The sequence below is a fragment of the Hydra vulgaris genome, chromosome 15, assembly GCF_038396675.1.
Source record: "Hydra vulgaris chromosome 15, alternate assembly HydraT2T_AEP".
NCBI lineage: Eukaryota > Metazoa > Cnidaria > Hydrozoa > Anthoathecata > Hydridae > Hydra > Hydra vulgaris.
In genome coordinates, this window is record NC_088934.1 from 19,818,907 (window position 1) to 19,841,401 (window position 22,495).

The window sequence follows — 22,495 nt, forward strand, 5'->3', positions numbered from 1 at the left end:
AGTGACAATTAGGTAGAACATGCAAGTAGTGCTGCTACATTGACTGACAAATAGGTAGAACTTGTGAGGAGTGTTGCTACATTGACTGAAAAATAGATAGAACATGCAAGGAATGCTGCTATATTGACTGAAAAATAAGTAGAACATGCAAGGAGTGCTGCTACATTGATGAATGTTTAGTTTGAGCAGGCAATTTGTAAATTAAATTTTTATTATTTGAAAACTTTTTTCTAAATAATTTTTTTTTAAAAAAACATAAAGTTTATGTTTTATGATAAAAATTAAAGACAACCAAGAGCGTATATATATATATATATATATATATATATATATATATATATATATATATATATATATATATATATATATATATATATATATATATATATATATATATATATATATATATATATATATATATATATATATATATCTGTTTGTGTGTGTGAGTGTGTGTGTGTGTGTGTGTGTGTGTGTACACAAATATATTAAATTTTTAATATATAGTATATATAGTAAAAGTTTAGTATATAGTATTTATTAATGAAAGCCACTGAAATTAAATACTATTTTACTTCTTTGTTTAAAAAAATATTTAATATTAATAAAAATAAAGTTAATTTCACTGACTTCTGATGCTTGAAACATTCAAAAGTAAAAAACTTAAATATGTTTTACCAACATTTTAAAATAAAAACATTTTTTTTGTGAAAAAGCATTTTGTTGTGAGATAAAAACATTTGCTTTCGGCAAATACTAAAGTTTATATAAATATGTAAAGATATTGTATGCCAGCATCTAAATAAATAGCAAACATATGTTTATATATATTTTATATATGCATAAACGCACCTCTTACCTAACCTCCTGGATCCAAGCAGGTATGGAAGCTTTTATTCCTTCTTGTTGGTTTTAAATCAAGCACTATTCTTTTCCACGTTTTTCACCTTCTTGTGCAGTTGCTATATTAAACCATAATTGTTTTTTTCATCTTTTTTAAAGGAACATCTCTTTTGAAAACAAATGTCTTTTTATTATTGCAAGAAGTTAATGTAAAAAGGTCGTGCCTGATGCTAAGCTCTGTTATTCTAAGTTTACAAATTCTTGTCTTTTATCTAAGATGTTAGGTTCCAGAGACTTTCGGAAAATCTTCAACAATGTCATTAACTAAAGTCTAACATTTCATCTCTAATTCATGGGTCTGACTTTAATACTTCTCCCTAAAATAATGTAGAGTTATTTGTAAAGAACTTTTCCTATGATTTGACTATTGAATCTAACAACCATATTCTTCCTGCTTTTCTTTTTAAAAAGATTAACCCATTGCTAGGCATCCAAGTCACTTCTGCTTTCGATGTCAATTGAGAAGTCAATTCTCAATTAAACTCTTCTACAGCTTGTGGTTCAAACAACATTTCCATCAGTCTAACAAAAAATTTCTCCAGAACTTTAATTCTCGCTAGACTACTATCAAGTGCTAAATTAGAGGTTCCAGTTTTTACCTCCACTCATCTTTATTTACAGTAGTTCCAGACCTCAACTCATCTTTATTTACAGTAACTTTAAGGATTCCTGGAAATGAAAATGGTTACAATTGTTCTTTGCTCCTGTATTGTTTCTTATCTACAATAATGATCTTTCTGATAATCTTACTTCTAAAGTTTTTCTATCTGCTGACAACTCAACTTTATACTCTAGACAAAAATTTTATACTCTTGACAAAAAGTATTCACTTTTTAAATGCTTAGAACAAGCATCTGATCTTTATTCTGATCACTTTTCTATAACAGCTCAGGGCATGCAGTAACTCGTAAATTAACTAAAAAAAAAACTCAGTTATTTACAGCAAACATCGATCACAATATTGCTGACATTCCTATATTGACAAATAACAACCCTCTCACACTTTTTTTTCTACAGATATCATGTCTGCTGCTCAAACAAGCCAATGTTCAATCAACCAAAATTCATTCTCGTTTGGATTGTTTTCAGCAAAGTCGCATTTTTTACTGCATCTGTCTCTTCACGCTGTAAAAATTTCTATCTAGTTTTTTTTTGTCCTTACTCATACAAACTATAACTTTTTAAGTCTTCAGTTAACTGTTTCCATGTTTTTTACGCTATCCTTTATTTTCTAGTGACTCATAATTTAATATTAGTTGCTTGCAACCTTGTTGGAAGTGAATTAGTTTTAATATACATACATACATATATATATATATATATATATATATATATATATATATATATATATATATATATAAATATATATATATATATATATAAATATATATATATATGTATGTATTAGGGTGCATCAAACGCCCCATACTTTTAAAAATTGATCTGTCCCTATTCTTAAAACTTTCTATTGGTTCTCACAAGATACTCTGTTAAATTTTTTCAAAATTGAATCAGATTTAGGGGGGCCACCTTAAGTCTTAAACTTGCAACGAGATCCTAAACAGAAGAAAAAAAAGTTTTTTAAATGTATATCATGTTGGGTCTCAAAAAAAGCGAAACTTTATAAAAATTTCAAAAATAATTATCGTTATTTGTTGAAAATTTCTTGAAAAAAAATTTCAATAAAAACCATGAAAAAATGGTTTTTTTTAATTTTTTGTTAAAAAATAATAATTTTTATGCAATAAAACTTAAAATAATAATTATTGTGTAAAATTTTTATAAAATTTTGCTTCTTTTGAGACTTAACATTATATACATTTGAAAAACTTTTTTTTCTTCTGCTTAGGGTCTCATTGCAAGTTTCAGACTTGAGGTGGTCCCCCTAAATCTCATTCAATTTTGAAAAAATTTAACAGAGTGTTTTGTGAGAACCAATAGAAAGTTTTAAGAATAGGAACAGGTCAACTTTTAAAAGTATGGGGTGTTTGATGCACCCTAATATAAATAAATAAATATATATATATATATATATATATATATATATATATATATATATATATATATATATATGTATATATATATATATATATATATATATATATATATATATATATATGGTATGCAAACCACTTTAAATCTTTTAATGCAATTAGATATAAGAATGGTACAGAATTATCAAAAGAAGTATGGAAATTGAAAGAAAAAAACTTTACACCTTTTGTCAGATGGAAGATTGTTAAACAATGCAAACCATACATCCCAGCATTAAGAGTTTGCAGCCTCTGTTTGAACAAGAAGTTTCAAATTTTGATGTATAAAGGAGATAATCTACTTAATACAAAGAATGAAATAATCTCAAAGTGTAGGCACAAAAATAAGTTCCTTATTTCCTCATTTGATACCAAAGATTAATCCTGGTTGGTTATGTCACATACTTTCAAAACCTTTAAAATTTTGTTTCCATGGAGTCATTAGAACTCACGCCACCATAATTTTAATTGTAATTTTAACGTTTAATTTTTAATTTTGTAATATATGGCTGATGATTGCTGTTAGACATGAAAGTTAAAGTTCCATAACAAAAGTTTTTTCTTTTTCGTTTTTAATTATAAACCGCTCTGTTTTGAAATTTATATATAATCAAAATAAATTTCCTAAATTTTAAGCACTTTTCAACAAACAAGAGTTTTGTATTATTTTAATACAACACTACATCAAACGATATATATATATATATATATATATATATATATATATATATATATATATATATATATATATATATATATATATATATATATATATATATACACACACACATTAGAGTGCCCCATAAAAAAATTTTTTTGCACCATGTTTTTCCCATTCCCTTATATCTACTGGGTTCATATGTATGACTAAAGGTTTTTTCTGAGGTCTATTTCAACAATATGTAAAATCTGTATTTCTTCATTTTTGATGCAAACAAAACAATTTTATTTTTTTAATGCCCCTTACCCTAGAGGGTTTGGAAAGCCAATATTTTTAGACTATATAAGAATCAGTCCACCTGGCCTATTTGGTATAGAAGGTTCATTGAAGCCTGATTCACATCATGATTTGTTTTAACTAGATTTTGTCTATTATTTTGATTGTAACCACTTATAGTAATAATTAGAAATTGTTTTTTAATGGTAAACTAGTTTTTTCACTTATAATTGTGTAATAGTTATGTATTTCTTCAATATACAATATACAATGTATATCTTCAATATACAATATACAATGTATATCTTCAATATACAATATACAATGTATTTCTTCAATATACAATATACAATGTATATCTTCAATATACAATATACAATGTATATCTTCAATATACAATATACAATGTATTTCTTCAATATACAATATACAATGTATATCTTCAATATACAATATACAATGTATATCTTCAATATACAATATACAATGTATATCTTCAATATACAATATACAATGTATATCTTCAATATACAATATACAATGTATTTCTTCAATATACAATATACAATGTATATCTTCAATATACAATATACAATGTATATCTTCAATATACAATATACAATGTATATCTTCAATATACAATATACAATGTATATCTTCAATATACAATATACAATGTATATCTTCAATATACAATATACAATGTATTTCTTCAATATACAATATACAATGTATATCTTCAATATACAATATACAATGTATTTCTTCAATATACAATATACAATGTATATCTTCAATATACAATATACAATGTATATCTTCAATATACAATATACAATGTATATCTTCAATATACAATATACAATGTATATCTTCAATATACAATATACAATGTATATCTTCAATATACAATATACAATGTATATCTTCAATATACAATATACAATGTATATCTTCAATATACAATATACAATGTATATCTTCAATATACAATATACAATGTATATCTTCAATATATTTGTTTGAAAATTGTATAAAAAAATGTAGTTTTTTATGGGCACACTAGAATTAACTTTTTTTAATTTTTAATGTTAGCATTTAAATTTTTAGCATTAGCATTTTAGCATTGTTTTAGCATTAACTTATAATAAAAGTATTAACTGAATGGGTTGTAAAAAAAACAAAGAAAAAAACAAAGGAAAAGAAGGTTGAGAAGAGAAAGTACAGCGTGTCAATGAATACAAGGAGGCTGCTATTTTTCCTAAAGTACACAATCAATAAGCTTTCAATAAACCAGCCAGAAACCATCGGAAATATTCAATTATATTAATAAAATACATCCAATTTTTAAAATCTCTCAGTTAGAACAAATAATTATTATTTTTTATATAAATATACTATAAAACATTGTTAAAATTTAAAAAAGATCTATTTTATGTAATACCTACTTAATTTAATATCCCCCCCCTAACTGTTAAAATAAGACACAATGAGGCAAAAATTTATGCAAGAAAAAAAAACCCATAATGATAAATACTTGCCTAATTTTATTTTAGATCAATAAGATCTCAATCTACATTGATATCTAAATTGATAGTATTGAATTTTTAGTATTGAATTTAGTATTTTAGTATTGAATTAAATTGATAGTGAATCTAAATTGATAGTAGCCTGCCCTCAGAAGCATGAGAACAAGGATCTGATCTGCAAAGATAGTTTTTGCAAGAATTTTGAACAAAGATGTGTTGCCTCTGCTGTAATAGATGCTTGGAAGAAAGCAGGGTTTAAGATTTTAACATTAGTGGATCTAGTGTCAGGGATAAAATACTGAAGCTCCATAATAACTACATAAATCTGCATCATCTCAAATCATTGAACTGGAACTCAAGCAATGGCAACTTCTCTAAGATACAAAATGAGTTTTTAGAAGGAAGTAATACACTCTTTGATATTTCGCTAGCGAATTTTGAAAAAAAAGTAAATCAGGATCATTTTCGTTCTAAGAGTGCCAAAAAAGAGGATATTCAGTTGTATCTAGATCAAAAAGAAGAGCAAAATGTGTATGTTACAGAAGAACTGGATGAATTACAAATTGTATTATAAACTTAAAATATTTGACTCAAGAGGATACAGGAACCAAGAGGTAAAAGTAGGATCACAATGAATGCAGTAAAACCCAATGAACTTGAGGTTTATTATTGTTTATCTGGAAATGATTTTGAATCAGAACTTAGTTTAGATTCTTCAGATAATGACGATTCTACTAAATCTAAGATAATTATAAGTATAAGTGCTGAAGATCTGGTTGTTTGTATTGCTGCAGTTTCTGACTAATACAGAGTAGGTATACGCCCACAAACTTTATTAGTAGTTGATATTTGCTATGAAGCAGGTGTAAATCTAGAAGATATTAATCGATCAAGAAGTACAGTCTATAGAAAGAGATTCAAGAAGGTTGAGATATTAGGAGATAATCTCAGGCAAGAAATTATAACTACTCTGAAGAGAAAAATGCTATGTGCTCATTTTGATGGAAAGAGGATAAAGCAGATCGAAGAATATCTAAAAATAACTGTTTCTGTAGAAGGAAGAGCGTTCAGTTTTACATACCCTGAAACATGACATACTGCTAGGTGTTGTTCAAACACCAAGATCCAAAGATGATCAGGCTGAAACAATTTTGAATCTACTAGAACCTTTTGACATTGATGATAGTTAGGTTTGATTGGAGTCAGCTGGGTCAGCCCTTTATAAAATTGCTAAGAAAGCTCTGGATTTTAGAAAAGAGGTCCTTGCCTTAAAAACTTTTGTGAAGAGTGATTACCGGAAACTATAAGAGCTTTTTGTTTTCTATTTGGGAGGTGAAGTACCTGGATTTTGTTTTCATCAACCTGGAGTCTGCCATGAAGCTAGGTACAATATATTGAAAAAATAAAAATGTAAATATATTAAATAACATATAAATAAAAAAAATATAACAAATAAATATCGATGTTGACAAAATTTTAGTCTTTAGGTTTATGGTCGATGCTTTATACATTCTGACTCTGAGAACAACAGATAAAATCAACATGACTATGAGCGAAGTGGAAAAAAAAAAGATAGAGACAGCAACCTTCTTCACATCTGTCTGGTATGCACCTTGGTTTCTAAAGCCGTACTTGGTTGCAAATTCACACTCAAATGATCTTTTCACTCTCAAGAACCATTTTTGTATCAAGGATAAATATCCCAATCTTGGTTTGGCATTGGTTGCTAGTATGCAAAGACATAACTGATACTTGACTGAGCAGATGAAGTTGCTATCTCTGGCTGATGAAGATGTGAATGGTGGAGTAGTGTTGTGGAAGAAGGAAAATGCCTGAAGTCATTAGATTTATTCAAAAATTTTGTTAAAAATTTGATTTGTGTCAATGATTGTGCAGAGAGAAATAAACACCTTATTCAGGACTTTGTAGGTGGATACAAATCTGACAATATGCAACAAAATTTAATGCTAATGGCTAGGGACAATAGAAAGAAGTTTCAAAAAGATCTTTCCAAGTCCTAGTTCAAAAATATATAATTTATTTTTCCTGAAATACATATTTCTGGACACACTTTTGATTTTTTATTAGGAAAATGTGTAAATTTTGGTTTTTAACAAAAAATGGAATTTTACATATTGCTGAAACTATGGTTTGAAAACTTTTTTTTTATATAACTGCAGGGGAAACTAGAGAGAGGTAAAAAATTTAATTTCTACGTGCGTGCACATAGAAATTTTAAAAAAGTGTAAATTTGGGACACCCTAATATATACATATGGTTTTTTAATTATTCACCACCCCAAGGCTGTGCGGCCACTATAGTCAAGGAGGCTACTTTTTTTTTGTGTGATTACAACCATCTTTAAACTTTATAACTCTAAAACACGAACCTCAATGAACAAGGCCACTGTGCGGAGAAACAATTTGAGTGTGGTACTACCAGCGACGTGGTGGCAATCAAACTCGGAACTTCTCGCTTATGAGGCTTATTTATATATACGTATTATTCATAAATATCTAATAAATAGTAAATATATGCATTAAATTTAAATATATAAAGTATTATAAATATTTTCCTAGTCCCGGCTATCAACCCCTGCTAAACCTTATAATTAAGCCGCGGACAGGTTTGTAAATTTCATTTTTAGTTGGGGCCGAGACCCCGGTCACTTATTACCCGTGGCATCTAAAGTATAGTAGATAGGGGAGGCTATTAACCACATTCTGTAGTAGATATGCATTACTTACTTAAAAAACATTTTCATGGAAAAAACTTGACATTTATTTATTTAATGATAATGCATGTCTGTGCAAACCACAAAAAACACTCACATTGAGAAGTAGACTTAAATTAATACCAATACGACATGTTGCAATATATTCTTTCATTAAGAGAACTTTGTGACGCAAAGTCTAAATGAAATTATAAAGACTAATAAAATGTTCCTAAAATATGTCTAAAAAAGAATCAATCCTAACATTATTCAATACCTTACTTACATGAACGTCTTGAAGTTCCTCAATAAAATCAATTAATGAGGGGTTCACATTTTCTATTTTTATAATAGCTTTTCTCAACATACTGAGTAATATAAACTTTGACTTTCGAGAAACCTATTAGAACAAGTAGTTCACAATTAAAATACAAAAATGTAAGCTTTACAAAACCAGGTATGAAAATACATTAAAAAGATTAACAATTAAATGAAAAAATGCATATATTAAAAAATGTTATCAGCCCCTTTTAAATTTCATATAAATTATCAAAATCTTTAAAGTAAAACCTAAATAATTAACTTTTTTTTATTTTTATTTCAAATTAATTTCAAATTACTAATTATCTACTCTTTTTGACATTTGACCAATTTAAACAACAGTGTCAAACATGAACATGGTTTAAACATGTGAACATGGTTTAAACATGTGAACACGGTTTAAACAACAGTGTCAAATGTGAACATGGTTTAAATATTATTTTTAAAGCTATTTTTATGAGGAAAAATAATTTTTTTAAATAAAAGTTACAAATTTAATTTGTCATAAGTTGTGGCACCAACCATCAAACTAACGATTTAAAGTTAATTAAGCTGTTCAAATTCAAATAAGTAATTTTATGTTTATCACAAAAGTTTTAACTCCAAATAAGTGATATTAACTTATATAGGCTGTAAGTTTAAACAAGTGATTTTTTATTGGTTAAAAGTGAAACTAAGTAATGGTTTGAAGTTAATAACACATACTTCATTGTGAAAATTAGTTGAACGAAAGATTTTAAGTTCAACAAATAAGAAAACTTTGGAATATTTTTTCATCAGTAAAGAACCTTTATACAGTTTTGTTAAGAAGTATTTTTAATTGACACATGTTGTTAACAACATGTTGAGAAGTATTTTCAATTGCCGGGTGTTTTTAACAACATTTGTTAACAACATCTGGCAACAAATGTTGTTAACAACATTTGACAACAAATGTTGTTAACAACATTAACCTGACAATCACATGTGCTATTTTATATACATTTAACCTATGCTATATATATGCTATTTTATATTAGTTTAACTTGACAATCATATATGCTATTTTAAGTTATTAACCTTGGCTAGAAAAATTCAGAAAAAATGAAATACTTGTTTAGGTGTGAAATCCCAGTTATGCAAAATTCGAGCTGGTATGGGCAAAAGATCATTCCAATGACATCTATGACAATAATGTAAACCAGTATAATCGCAGATTCGAGATAAGAATAAACCATCTTCTAAAGTAAAATTTTTTTTGAATAAATACAATACAAACAAAAAATACAATAATTATAAGCAAACACATAAGCATAAAAACTTTTGAATATTTAGCTATTAGATATAAATAGAGTTAATCAATACAACTGCATAAAAACATTAAGCAATTTGGTTATAAGACAGATATAATTAACCATTACATTAACGTCAAAGCAACTGTAAAAACTTCAGGTATAGAGAAAAAACTTTTAAAGATTTGGTTTCAAGAAATGAGGGGGGAGGGGAAGGGTACAGTTAATCAGTAAATATAGTAATATGGTTGTAAGCTATAGACATAATTAGTCAGCACATAAACATTAGAGTTTCAAGTGATTTGGTTATAAGAATTAATAATTAAGTATAAAAGCATAAGAACTTTTAGTGATTTTGTTTTGCATCTCTTCACTAGATTATTTTTTCATTCTTTATCACTCTCCTTCTTCCTAATACTATATTCATATCTGTACTATTTCTGATCAAACTGACCAAACCTATTTTTTTCATTTTTCATCCAGTATTATTGTTATTGATGGCTTTTATTTACAACATATGGCCAGGCTCTGGTACTCCTGACCCTGCTGGTACCACTGACCCTGCTGGCATTAAAGCTTAAAATTTTTGTCATTCTCAGAAAACAAATTTGAGCTTTAAAAGATATGAAATCGTCTTGTGAGTTTCAAATCAAGTCTCACTCTACTCTATGATTCTTTTGCAGCTGGTATTTCTAACTGTAATTCATCTTTTTGACAAAAATAACTCTCTGAAAAACAAATGTCTTTTTGTCATTGCAAGTAATTGATGCAAAATGATATTACCTGATAATAAGGATCATTTTTCAAAATTAACAAATCTCGTATTTCTTCTTAGAAATAAGATTTCAAGACATTTTGAAAATTCTTTAATAGTGTCTTATATATTATTAACCTTTTTTTGTTTATTTGTTCAAGAAACTCTACTGAAGATATATTACATTCAACATTTGAATGTGATTGGAGTTCATAAACTTCCACATACGAATCACCATCTGAACCGGTATATTTTGATTCACTTGAACAAGATAACTCATCTTCTGCCTAAAACATTCATTGTCACTTTTTATCAATAAAAGAAAGGGCTTCTTCAGCAGTAAACATGTTTTTTGAAAGCTTATAGTTGGAAATTGATTGTTGTTTTATTTGCGCCATTTTTTAGTTGAATTTTTACTTTGAATGGAAAATGAGTGCATTGTGAGAAAAAAATAAATTCACACAAAATACAAACTATGAAGTTGAACTTCTTCTTCTTACTGAAAAAACTGAAAAAATAAATTAAGTTTTGCCTTTGATACAAATCTTTAAAATGAAGTTTGTTTAACAACAGTTGTATCTGTCATTAACATAAAAGTATTCTGGAAAAATACTTCTGGATATTGCTTTGACGCTAATAATTGCTCTATAAGTCTTCTTACTATATATTCTTACTAGCGAGCTCTTTAAATCTTTTGTTAACAAACTTCAAATTCAAACTTACTCCCCAACAATTAATACGGATTTCTATCATTTGCAATTCTACTGCTGACTTGTTAACCAATAGAACGGTTTTAACATGCATTAGATGGAAGTGGTTAAGCAAGGGCTATTGCTCTGCAACAAGATTGTCAACAACAATATGTCCAACGTGATCCTAATTCCTCAAAATATGATCCAAGATACACCATCAAGACAGTCAAACATTCTCCAGGTGTCATGGTTTGGGCTTGCTTTGCATACAAGGGTGCAGGAAGTATAGAGTTCATTGAAACGAACAAAAAAATGAACAGTGCCCGATATATTGACATCTTGTCACAAAACGCAAAATATTCTTTGAAAAAGCTTCACTGTTCAATATTTTAACAAGATAATGCCACTTGTCACACCTCTAAAATATCAAAGGCTTAGTTTGTAGACAACAAAATTGAAGTTCTTCCTTGGCCTGGAAATAGTCCGGATCTTAATCCGATTGAAAATTTGTGGAAATACATCAAAGATAATCTTGATAGAACCAAATATACATCTACAGAATCCTTAAAGGATGAAATCAGACGAGTTTGGTGTCTGGAAGCTAATAAAGATCAGTGTTCAAAGTTGGTTGAAAGTATGCCTAGAAGACTTCATCTGGTGATTAAAAACAAAGGATATCCATGTTAATACTGATATAAATATTTACATTGCTTTGTTTAAATGTATTTATTAAAAAGTTTAAATGTTTAAAATGTATTTATTTTTATTTGAATTCAATACATTTGTGTGTGTTTGTTTATTGATCGCTTAATGTGTATGCAATTGAATGCTGTGTAAATTCCTTTAGGTTTTTTATTAAAGCATGTCATATATATATAATTTGTCATCAAAGTTCAATATTAGTTTCATACATTGAAAAAATAATGAAATTACGCAAAATTGTCAAGTGGTTCTAAACTTTTTTCGGTACCTGTATATATATATATATATATATATATATATATATATATATATATATATATATATATATATATATATATATATATATATATATATATATATGCATATGTAAATATATAAATATGCATATGTATGTATATATATATATATATATGCATATGTATATGTAAATATATATATATATATGCATATGTATATGTATGTATGTATATATATATATATATATATATATATATATATATATATATATATATATGCATATGTATATGTAAATATATATATATATGCATATGTATATGTATGTATATATATATATATATATATATATATATATATATATATATATATATATATATATATATATATATATATATATATATATATATTATATATGAGTGTGTGAGTGTATATACATTACTTAAATTTAATTTTCTTGAGTTAAAACTTACAGTTAGTAACATTACAAAAGAACTTTCTCTAGTTAATTATGTTATTAGCAATAATAACTTTTGTAATGCTCATAATAAAATATTTAATAAATCACTTTAATTAAATACAAATATTTGAGTATTTATAATTTTAACTCTTTTTTAACTCTTTTAAACCTTTAAATACATTGATGTATTTTATAATACTTTTAAGGATTACATTCAATGTCAGTCATATATATAGTATACTTGCTGAGCAGGCTTTGTCAAATTAAACCTAAAATTTGTCTGAGTGGTAAAACTCCTGATTATAATTATAATTTGCTTACTTTAGATCAGTTATTAAATTATGTCCCAGAAAATGACAACAAAGATGTTCAAGACTGTATTAGAATTGAAACAACTGCATGGACAGGAATAGTTGCAACTCTTTATTTATTTAATTTTCAACATTGGAAAAAAACACATATACAGTAGCGCCTAAAAGTAATTGGACAAATTTTTTGTTATACTTTCTCATTAAGTTATTAAGAATGTCAAATTATACTACAATTATGAAAAACAAAAAAACAAAAAATCATATTCGGAAGTAATTACTCAAAGTTTTAATAAATGAAAATTTTTAAAATTCCAACAACTTTTAAACAAATTTTTATTTTAAAACTTTGAAGAATTTTATGAAAAAGTTCAATAATCAATAATTCACAGGGCAATAAATATTTGATCAAGAAAAAGTTGATTGCGCAAGCAGCTAATAACAACAAAACTGACAATTTTCAATGGAAATAAACATTCCACGATCAATAGATGATCCATGATTCCATGATCAATAGCTAGCTACACATTGAAAGTTTTTCAACAACAGAATCATTTCAAAATAACTGCGAAGTCAGAACGACTGAAATCAACAATTTTTCACCAAGATAATATTGTAATGAGATCGTCAAAGATTTGCATAAGAGTGCCAAAGAAATTTATAGAGAATTTACCCAGTCACTTCAAATTTCCTTTTCTTATGCATCACATCCTATTCTTATGCAACAGTAAAACCCCACTTAAAACAAAACAATTTTTTTTTGTTGTTTTTGCCCCATCAAAAAACTGTTTGTTTCTGCAAAAATCATAGAATACAGCTGAAATTTACTATTGCACATTTATTTGGACAGCACAGCAATGGTCAAAAATACTGGAGTAGGTTCAATCTATCAAGTTCAAGGCATTATGGATAAAAACATGTATAAAGGAATAATCAAGGACGAAATACTGTCACATGCAAAGGGCAAAATGTCGCATTGTTGGACATTCCAATATGACAACAACCCAAAGCAGACCTTTTGCTTAAAAATAGTTTGAGTCATGGAATGGCCATCACATTTTCAAATTTAAACTTAATTGAACAACTTTGGGAGCATATTGAGAGAAAAATTAGCAATTACAAGCCAACTAATCAACAGGATTGATTAAATGCATTTGGGAGGAAGTACTAAATAATATTTCAATTAATTTAATTGATTCAAAAGCATACAGATGCAATTGTGGCAAAAGGTTTTTAACCAAGTAATAAAATTATGCCCAGATTATATACATTATGTAACATGTATCATTATTTCACAGAAATCATCATAAAAAATGATGAGAAATGTTGAGAAAATTTTATTTTTACGTATGTAGCTTGTCCTATTACTTTTGAGCCAATAATTTTCGTTCTTTTAATAAAAATTATTCACAAATGATAATTTTTTTTTTTGTTATATAAATTGACATATAAAAAATTTCATTAAAAAAATTTAACTGAATGAGAAAATATAACAAAAAAGTTATTTGTCCAATTACTTTTGAACGCTTATTTACATAGATACTGTTCATAAATACTAAGGAATGAGAAATAAGATTGGTCACAATATAAATGTAAAACACTGACACCAACAAAATTATTTATAAAATATCTTTCATACATTTTTATCTATTTTTGATTTAGTCAAGTTTTCAACTCAGTCTTATACAATTTGATCATAAACCTGTATGAAAATGTGACATTAAATTTGAAAAAAAAAGGGATATATTTATCATTTATCAACAACAACAAAAAAGACAAAATTACTTAAAGCTATTCGGTGCAAACAATCAGCACATCGATATCTTTGAGATGAAAGTCCTTTTTCAGGACATATTTCCATTTGGTACGTTGTTTCAGAAAGCTAAAAATAAAAACACTCCTATCATTTGCAGTACCCTCTAAAAAAAAAAGAATATAGTAAAAACAATGTAAAAACAGCAAACCTTTAAGTTACTTATACATGGCTTGTCTATATTTCGTAAACATGTTTTATGACTGTGAAATCCACAATCTGAAGACAAAATGGAGGTAAATATAAAATTAAACTTGTTACCAGTTTGTAAAAGAAAGTCCCCATAAAAAAATTATTATTTGAATTTATTGGGTTGGCCAAAAAGAAACGATTGATTTTTTTTAAAATTCTATTAACCTCTGGAAGCTTCAAGAAGTTTCCAAAATGTGAGTATATATAGAACAAGCAACAAACAAATTAAAATTTCTGCATTTTAACTTTTGTAAATCATGAAACATGAGCAACATTTAAGACCATGTACACTGTTTTATAAGTTTTACTTAAGCTACTCAGCAGGCAAAGCCACCTAAAAAATATGCAATCGGATAGGTCAAGGTAGGGACTGAATAAGGTAAAATCAAGGACTGAATAAGTGTAAATTTCATAACAGTAAATATGTATAAGTGTAAGACTGAATGAACAAACTGGTGTAGAGAACTTGCATAAGTGCGAATTGACATATGTGCAAAGCTGTTGCAAAAACTGGCATAAGTGCGAGTTTGCATAAGTGCAGCAAAAGAATTTACAAACATTGGCGTAAGTGCAAAGCAGTTGCAAAAACTGGCATAAGTGTGAAAGCAGTTGCAAAAATTGCCATAAATGCAAATTGGCATAAGTTAAAAAGTATAAAAAAAATTAGCAAAAATTAGCATATGTATGAACTATCATAAGTGTAAATTGCCATAAGTGCGCTGAAAGAATTTGCAAAGATTGGCATAAGCACAAATCCTAAGCCAATGTTTTCAAATTCTTATGGTGTACTTATGTCAATTTCTACAAATTTTTTAGGCACACATATGCCAATATATGCTTCCCACTTATGCCAGTTAGCACTTATGCCAATAATTGTAAATTTTTTTGGCGCACTTATGCTAGTTTTTGAAAATGTTTTGCACTTATTCCAGTTCACACTTATGCCAATGTGTGCTAACTCTCTTAAAGGCACTTTTGCTAATTCGCACTTATGTCAATTTTTGCAATTGCATTGTAATTATCCCAGCTTGCACTTATGCCAGTTCGCACTTATTCAACTTCTCTGTTAAGGTTTGTTGTCTAAGGGGACAGCAAATGGTTAGTTAAAATACTTTCTTAGTGGTGACTTAAAAAAACACAATCAACCCAGATTCAACAGACCAATAGAGTTGGACATCAAGCATTAAAAGCAGTTACTTAAAAGCAATCTGCTATTAACTACGCACTGCTTAGCAAACAAACTTGGATGTATTCATGGTACTATAGAATATCACTTGCGCTAAATGGGAATTACCTGAAGGCTCGGTTGCTAGGATACCACAAAAGCTGAATTCTAGTCAGCTAGGTTAGCAAGCAAACACCTGCATGAACCTCTAATCTTTGCACTACATGTAAAACTGGCACAACCACTGGCTGACCAAATCACACCAAGAAGCACCAGTGATTCAAATCACACCAGTGACCAAATCACACCAAGAAGCACCAGTGAGTCCAAAAATTGCCAAAACCAGCCCTCAGAATTAGGAAAAACGAGGTTGGCAATAAGATGCCAACCTAAAACTGTTAGAGATTGGCATTAGGTTGACAAAAAAATTTGACACAAAGAGGATAACATAAAAAATAGAAATGAGGTCAGCAATTTTTTGCCAACCTCAAACACTTTAAGGTTGGCAGTTAAGTAGGCATAGCCAAATGCCAACCTTTATTTCGAGGGCTGCAAAACTAAATTTAAAAAAAAACTAACTGAAAGTCAATCTGTTCGGTGAGACATGGCTGGTAACATATACTGGTAACTTCATTTACAAGAAACATTGAAGCAACCTACTGTGCTTAATTCAACAAGCTTTAAATAGAATTCATAAAAAAATGCCTAGGTACAACAAAGTTCATTTTTTCCATAACAATGGCAAAAATTATCTGAGTTGGCTTGGAAATGTTGCCTCATGCTCCATTCACCTAAATTAGCATCAACGGATTATTATTTGTTCTGATCACTAAACATCAACTTGCACAATCAAAAATTTAAAAAGAAGACACACTGGCAGCACCTCAATCACTTCTTTGATTCAAAATTAAAAGAGTTCACTCTTTGCCTAAGTATTGGCAAAAGGTCTAGACAACGATGGTGCATATATTGTTGGAGAATTAAAAAAAAAAATTTTTTTTTTTTTTTTGAAAAACATTACTTTTTAGCCAAACCAATAGCTCTTTACAAGAAATTAATGTCTAAAGACTAATACCATGTTTATCTAAATCCACAGTAGTAATTGTATTATACATATAGATATTTTTATGTATGTTCGGTATGTCTATCCACTTATTATTAGTTATATTATTCTGGTCAGAAAATTAAACTGATCCTATATTAGGGTAGCTACATTTTTAGCAGTTGTAAAAGCAACTTACATAGAAAATATAAAACCCCTAACCTAATTGTGTGTAAGAGTAGGAGAAGCTTGTAAACCTTAGTTGGTAATTATTATTACTCTTGTGTTTAATACTCTTGTTTCTTCTTCTTATTACTAATTATTAATTATTTGTTATAATTCTTTGTTATTAATTATTACTGCTATTGTAACTAGTAACTAATGTTTTGTGTATGGTGGTGTTATTAGGGTGTGGTGGTTTTCCCTTCTTTTTTTTGTTTGAAATTGCAAAATGAGTAATTTTTTATTTGTGGGAAACAGTATTTAAAGCTTGGAAAAAATAATAAGTTTGAGAAAAAAAATTTATCTTGGTAATTTTGTCTTTAAAAAATTAATTGCTCCCTTATATAAACAAAAAATTTTTTTTCAAAAATAGTATTAATAGAGGAGTATCAAAAGAAGCGTAACTAAATATTTATTTTAAAATGATATTTATTTTTTAAAAAATTAAGAATTTAAATTTTTTTAAAGGAAAACTATCAAGGGTATTTTTTTATGAAGATGCATTCCCTGAAAACAAAAAACTCAAAAATCCTAACCTTTTAAAAGCAAATATTATTTTTAAAATCCTTTTTTAATTACGCTTCTTTTAATACTCAGGTTAATCTAATTAAAAATATATATACAAAAATATAAAGTTTTGATAAGATTAGTGGGCAATTAACTTTTCCAAGGCAAAATTACCAACTTTAAAATTTTGTTTTCCTAAGTTATTTTAAATAATATTTCTCGTAAAGTTTTTATGAGAAATAGTATTTAATTTTTATGAGAATAGTATTTTCTTTTTTCCATATTTTGTAAGTTTTATAAAACATGAAAAAAGTCTGAGAACGAAACATGAAAAAAGTTTGAGACAGGTTCTTCCTAATATTTTCGGTTTTGAGTGTAGAAAATGTATTATGAAGAACTTAGACTTAAATAAGAGTAAACACAGAGAAGCAGACTAAGAAAAACTTGGACTTGAAATAAGCAGAAATAAGATTGAAATAAACAGTGGTAAAAATTAAAATGTATTAAAAAGTTTTCATAATTCAAAGATACAATTAGTGAGATAAAACTATCGAATTCAAAGAAGCGCATCATAAAACTTTAAAAGAAAGTTTATATAACATAGTAAAGTATAAATATATATAAACTTTCTTTATATATATATATATATATATATACATATATATATATATATATATATATATATATATATATATATACATACATATATATATATATATATATATATATATATATATATATATATATATATATATATATATATATATATATATATATATTTATATAAACAATAAAACATATTAATTTTTTCTTATACTAAAGTAAAAGAAAAAATTAATATATATGCTTTATTGTTTATATATATATATTTTATAGCCAAAATTTTATAAACTTAAACAAGCATTAATTTGACTGCAGGATAAATAATATGGTTGGTTTTAAAAGTGAAAGTGAAAGTGAAAACTTTTATTTTTGCTTTTAAATATGTTATTTATCAAGATATATTTTAACAACAAAAATATATCCTCTACCATTACAAATGTATGCTGTCTGCAACAGTAACCAAATAATGGAAGCACAAACATCGCACTCAACTTTTAAGGATAAATGAGGTTGTTTTTGTAACTGGTGACCAAGTATCTTTTTTGTGTGTGGTAAAACCTCAATGCTTGCTTGCTCCTAAAAAAAGTTGCTTTCTAAAAAAAAAACAATCAGAGCAAAAAATTAAAATTTATACAACTAATCATACCTTTCTTATACATACCTCTAGCTCTTGCTTCTTTAATCTGAGTTGTATTAACTGAGTCACTAGTACCTTTCTTTTTTCAGAATGCTCAGGAGTACTTTTTATAAACATTTTGCATTCAGTGATTGCATTTTGAAGTTCTTCTTGCGAAGAGAAGCCCATAAAATCCTTTAAAATAATTAAAATAAGTTTTTTTAATATTGACTATATTTTAAATACACAAAAATTAAGCAAAATTATTTGTTTATTATTGTTTATATAAAGCTTAACTTGTTTAAAATTTTGCTTAAAAGTTATTTGCTTATTGTTGTAAAACTCAACTTTTTCAAAATTGTTTCCATTAAATAAATAATTATATGCTTTTCAATCAAATATTATAAGACATTAATTTTAAAAGGTAAAAAGTTTTTTAAAGATTTTAACATTTTTTATGGAAGGATAAGAACTCGGATTGTTTACAACAAATGTTAAAGCTATACAAATTTTTATTAAAAGCAATTGACAAATATAAATCATTAAAAGTCCTCAGTATATCAGGCCTTGTGATAAAATGTTACGCGATGCGCATTTAACATTTACACATGCATTGTGCATTTCACAATGATGTTTTAAGAGAATGATTTATTTTATTATTTGACAAAATATTATGAGCACACTGAAGTGAAGTTACCGATAAAACCAATTTTGTAAAAACTTTTAGTAGCTTTTACATAAAATCGCTAAAAAAAATTTTTATCCTTGCAATATTTAAAACTTTTATTTTATTTCTTGCTGACTAAAAATACAAAATAACTGTTATTTTTAAAACCATAAATACATATTTAAGAAATAAAACAAAATTAAATATTAGCATACTTTTATTTATTTCCTTACAAAACATGATTATGTCAAATATGGAAAAATTAATGATATTTTTACATAATAACTAGATCGTTTTTCAATTACTCTAGTTTTGCGGTAATTTAATAAATTGTGGTAGTCCAAAAAGATGATGACAATAAATATAAAAAGCAAATAAAAAGAACTTTATGTCAAAAATCCCATATATTATAAATTTTTTATTCATCGCATGGTATGTATATAATAGTATAATATATAAAAGAAAATCTTTAGTTTTTTGCAAATACAAATAAAATGTGAACCACTGATATTCAAAAATTAGTAGCTACATAGTTTCACTAGCCATTATGTAATTTATTATAACTTAGTATTTATATTAATCTATAGTAATATGATACATTTACATTATATACACCATCTATATTTAATTTATTTTAACTTAGCATTTATATTAATCTATAGTAATATGATAAATTTGCATTATATTACTGATTTGTTAGAAAATGTGAAAGTGGATGAGAAAAAAAACACAATAAAAAAACATTGTTTTAGTGTGTCTTTGATGCCAAAATTGGAATGACACCAAAAAATTTGGTTTTAAAGAACTTTTCTTTTTAAAAAAATCCAGATAATAAATATTTAACTAGACTTAACTCTACATTTGTACCACTTAAACTATCAAACAAGTTGATTTAAATGATCATCTACCTGTTCTTAACTTCTAATTGCAAATTAAGACTTGGTTTTTTAAACAAATAATTATAAAATCTTGTACTTATGTTTTGATTTTATTTCTGAAATAAATTTTTATTCTAATTATGAATTTTTTTTTTAATAGTGGCATTTTTGATGTATTAATAATGAATGAATGAAATGTTGAACTGAATGTTCAATTGAAAACTTTACAATTTTTTTCCAGCAAAGACATTCTCAAATTATTTGATCAGAAGATAAAAATTATCAATCAATTCTGAACAGAAATTTTGGTGATCAAGTAAACACTGGCGTTTTAAATACAAATATTTACAAATATATTTACATTTATAGGCATATTTATTTATAAACAACGTTTACACAAATGATTTAATCAAATAAATTACAATTTAATAAATATTCAAATAAGAATATGTAGCTTTACCTCTGGAGGAGTGAAGTAGTCTTCTTTTAATCCAATAAAACTATCAATGATACCAAGCTCAGCAAGTATGCTAAAACTTTTATCACTCCAACTGCATGTCTCACTTTCTGAATCAGTGATTAAATTTTTTTGTTCAAATGATTTTGATATTGCTTTAGCATACCTAGATACAAAGTTTTCTGAAGTTTTTTTAGATGATGGTTCAATTGAAGAACAAGATGACACCCGAGATAATTTTTCTGACTTTGTTTCAACTGATGGCACCTCTGATAATTTTTCTGACTTGATTTCATTAGGACTTCCAATATCATTTTCATTTATATGAATTCCTGGAACATAATAATTTTCAAGAGATGGTTTATTACGTTCTAAACTATTTGCTCTCATATGAGAAGAATGGATTGTTATTACAGGATTGTCTTCATTTATACTACTATTAGAATTTTCAAATCCTATTTCTGAATCTAATATATCTTCTTGCTTTAATAAATTACTTAGCAAGCTATTTTCAATGCATATTTCAGTGCAAAACCCTTCACTTGGTAAACTAAAATCATTAATATCAAGACTTGATTTTTTCAGTTTGGTTACTGGACAGAAAGCAGATCCTTCAGATGGTATTAAAGTAGATGTAGGTACAATACACTGGTTTACCTGATATGGTGTAAGCTCAGACATAATGGTTTCACCTAATTTTTCATTTGATAAAGCAAGAACAGATACTTCATTCTTTTTTGTGATTTCGGAATTTTGATCGGTACAATAATCTACATCATTACTTTTTTCATTCAACTTTTTAGTAGTTTGATTGAGTTTTTCTGAAATAGCTTGAGAACTGTTGTCATGTACTTCATTAATTAGCAAATTACTAGTGTTATCAGTTATTATGCTGTTTGATTCAGTTTCAATACTCATGTTTGTTAACTTTTCATCCAAACATATTATCTCATTAAAAAAAGTAGAGTGTTGTTTATCATCTATATTGTTTTCTATTTGATTAGTATCAATATTTGAATCAGAATGCGAATCTGGTTCTGTAAATGTAATAATAGTTGGTGCATGTCCACGAGGTTTACGACGAATTTGATCTCCTTTTGTTCTTGCAACTAGAAAATAAAAAAATATAAACCTTAATTTCTAATAATTGTGATGTATATGCTTTCTTAGTCTTTTAAAACATTTTGCTATAGAATTGTTATATAAATATATCTTTTTAATTTTCTAAAACAATTGAAAATGAAAAATGAAATTGTTGATAAAAAAATTCTTCCCAATGAAAAAAAGTTCAAAAGAAATGAAGTAAAATTTTTTCAAAATTTTTTTTAATTTAAATTTTTTCTTTATGTCAATTTATATTCCTAGTTATACAATAAAACAAACCAAAATGATGTGTTAAATACTTTAGAAGTACAGTGGTGGCCAAAAGTCTTGGAACAAAACATTTAACGAACAAAAAAAATTATTTTTGATCTA

The 22,495-nt window shown here is 26.7% G+C and overlaps 1 protein-coding gene across 2 annotated transcripts in view; it reads right to left on the bottom strand.

The window, feature by feature from the left end:
• The window catches only part of LOC136071990 (putative leucine-rich repeat-containing protein DDB_G0290503), a 61,064-nt gene that overhangs the window by 18,922 nt on the left and 19,647 nt on the right, over positions 1 to 22,495 (bottom strand). For both annotated transcript variants that reach the window (XM_065818992.1, XM_065818993.1), the window contains 8 exons: positions 21,023 to 22,128; positions 19,063 to 19,212; positions 18,830 to 18,977; positions 14,822 to 14,889; positions 14,643 to 14,739; positions 9,529 to 9,656; positions 8,402 to 8,515; positions 8,234 to 8,314 (listed from right to left, as the gene is read on the bottom strand). In XM_065818992.1, the coding sequence (XP_065675064.1) occupies positions 8,234 to 8,314; positions 8,402 to 8,515; positions 9,529 to 9,656; positions 14,643 to 14,739; positions 14,822 to 14,889; positions 18,830 to 18,977; positions 19,063 to 19,212; positions 21,023 to 22,128 (1,892 nt within the window). The remainder of the gene's footprint in view (positions 1 to 8,233; positions 8,315 to 8,401; positions 8,516 to 9,528; positions 9,657 to 14,642; positions 14,740 to 14,821; positions 14,890 to 18,829; positions 18,978 to 19,062; positions 19,213 to 21,022; positions 22,129 to 22,495) is intronic.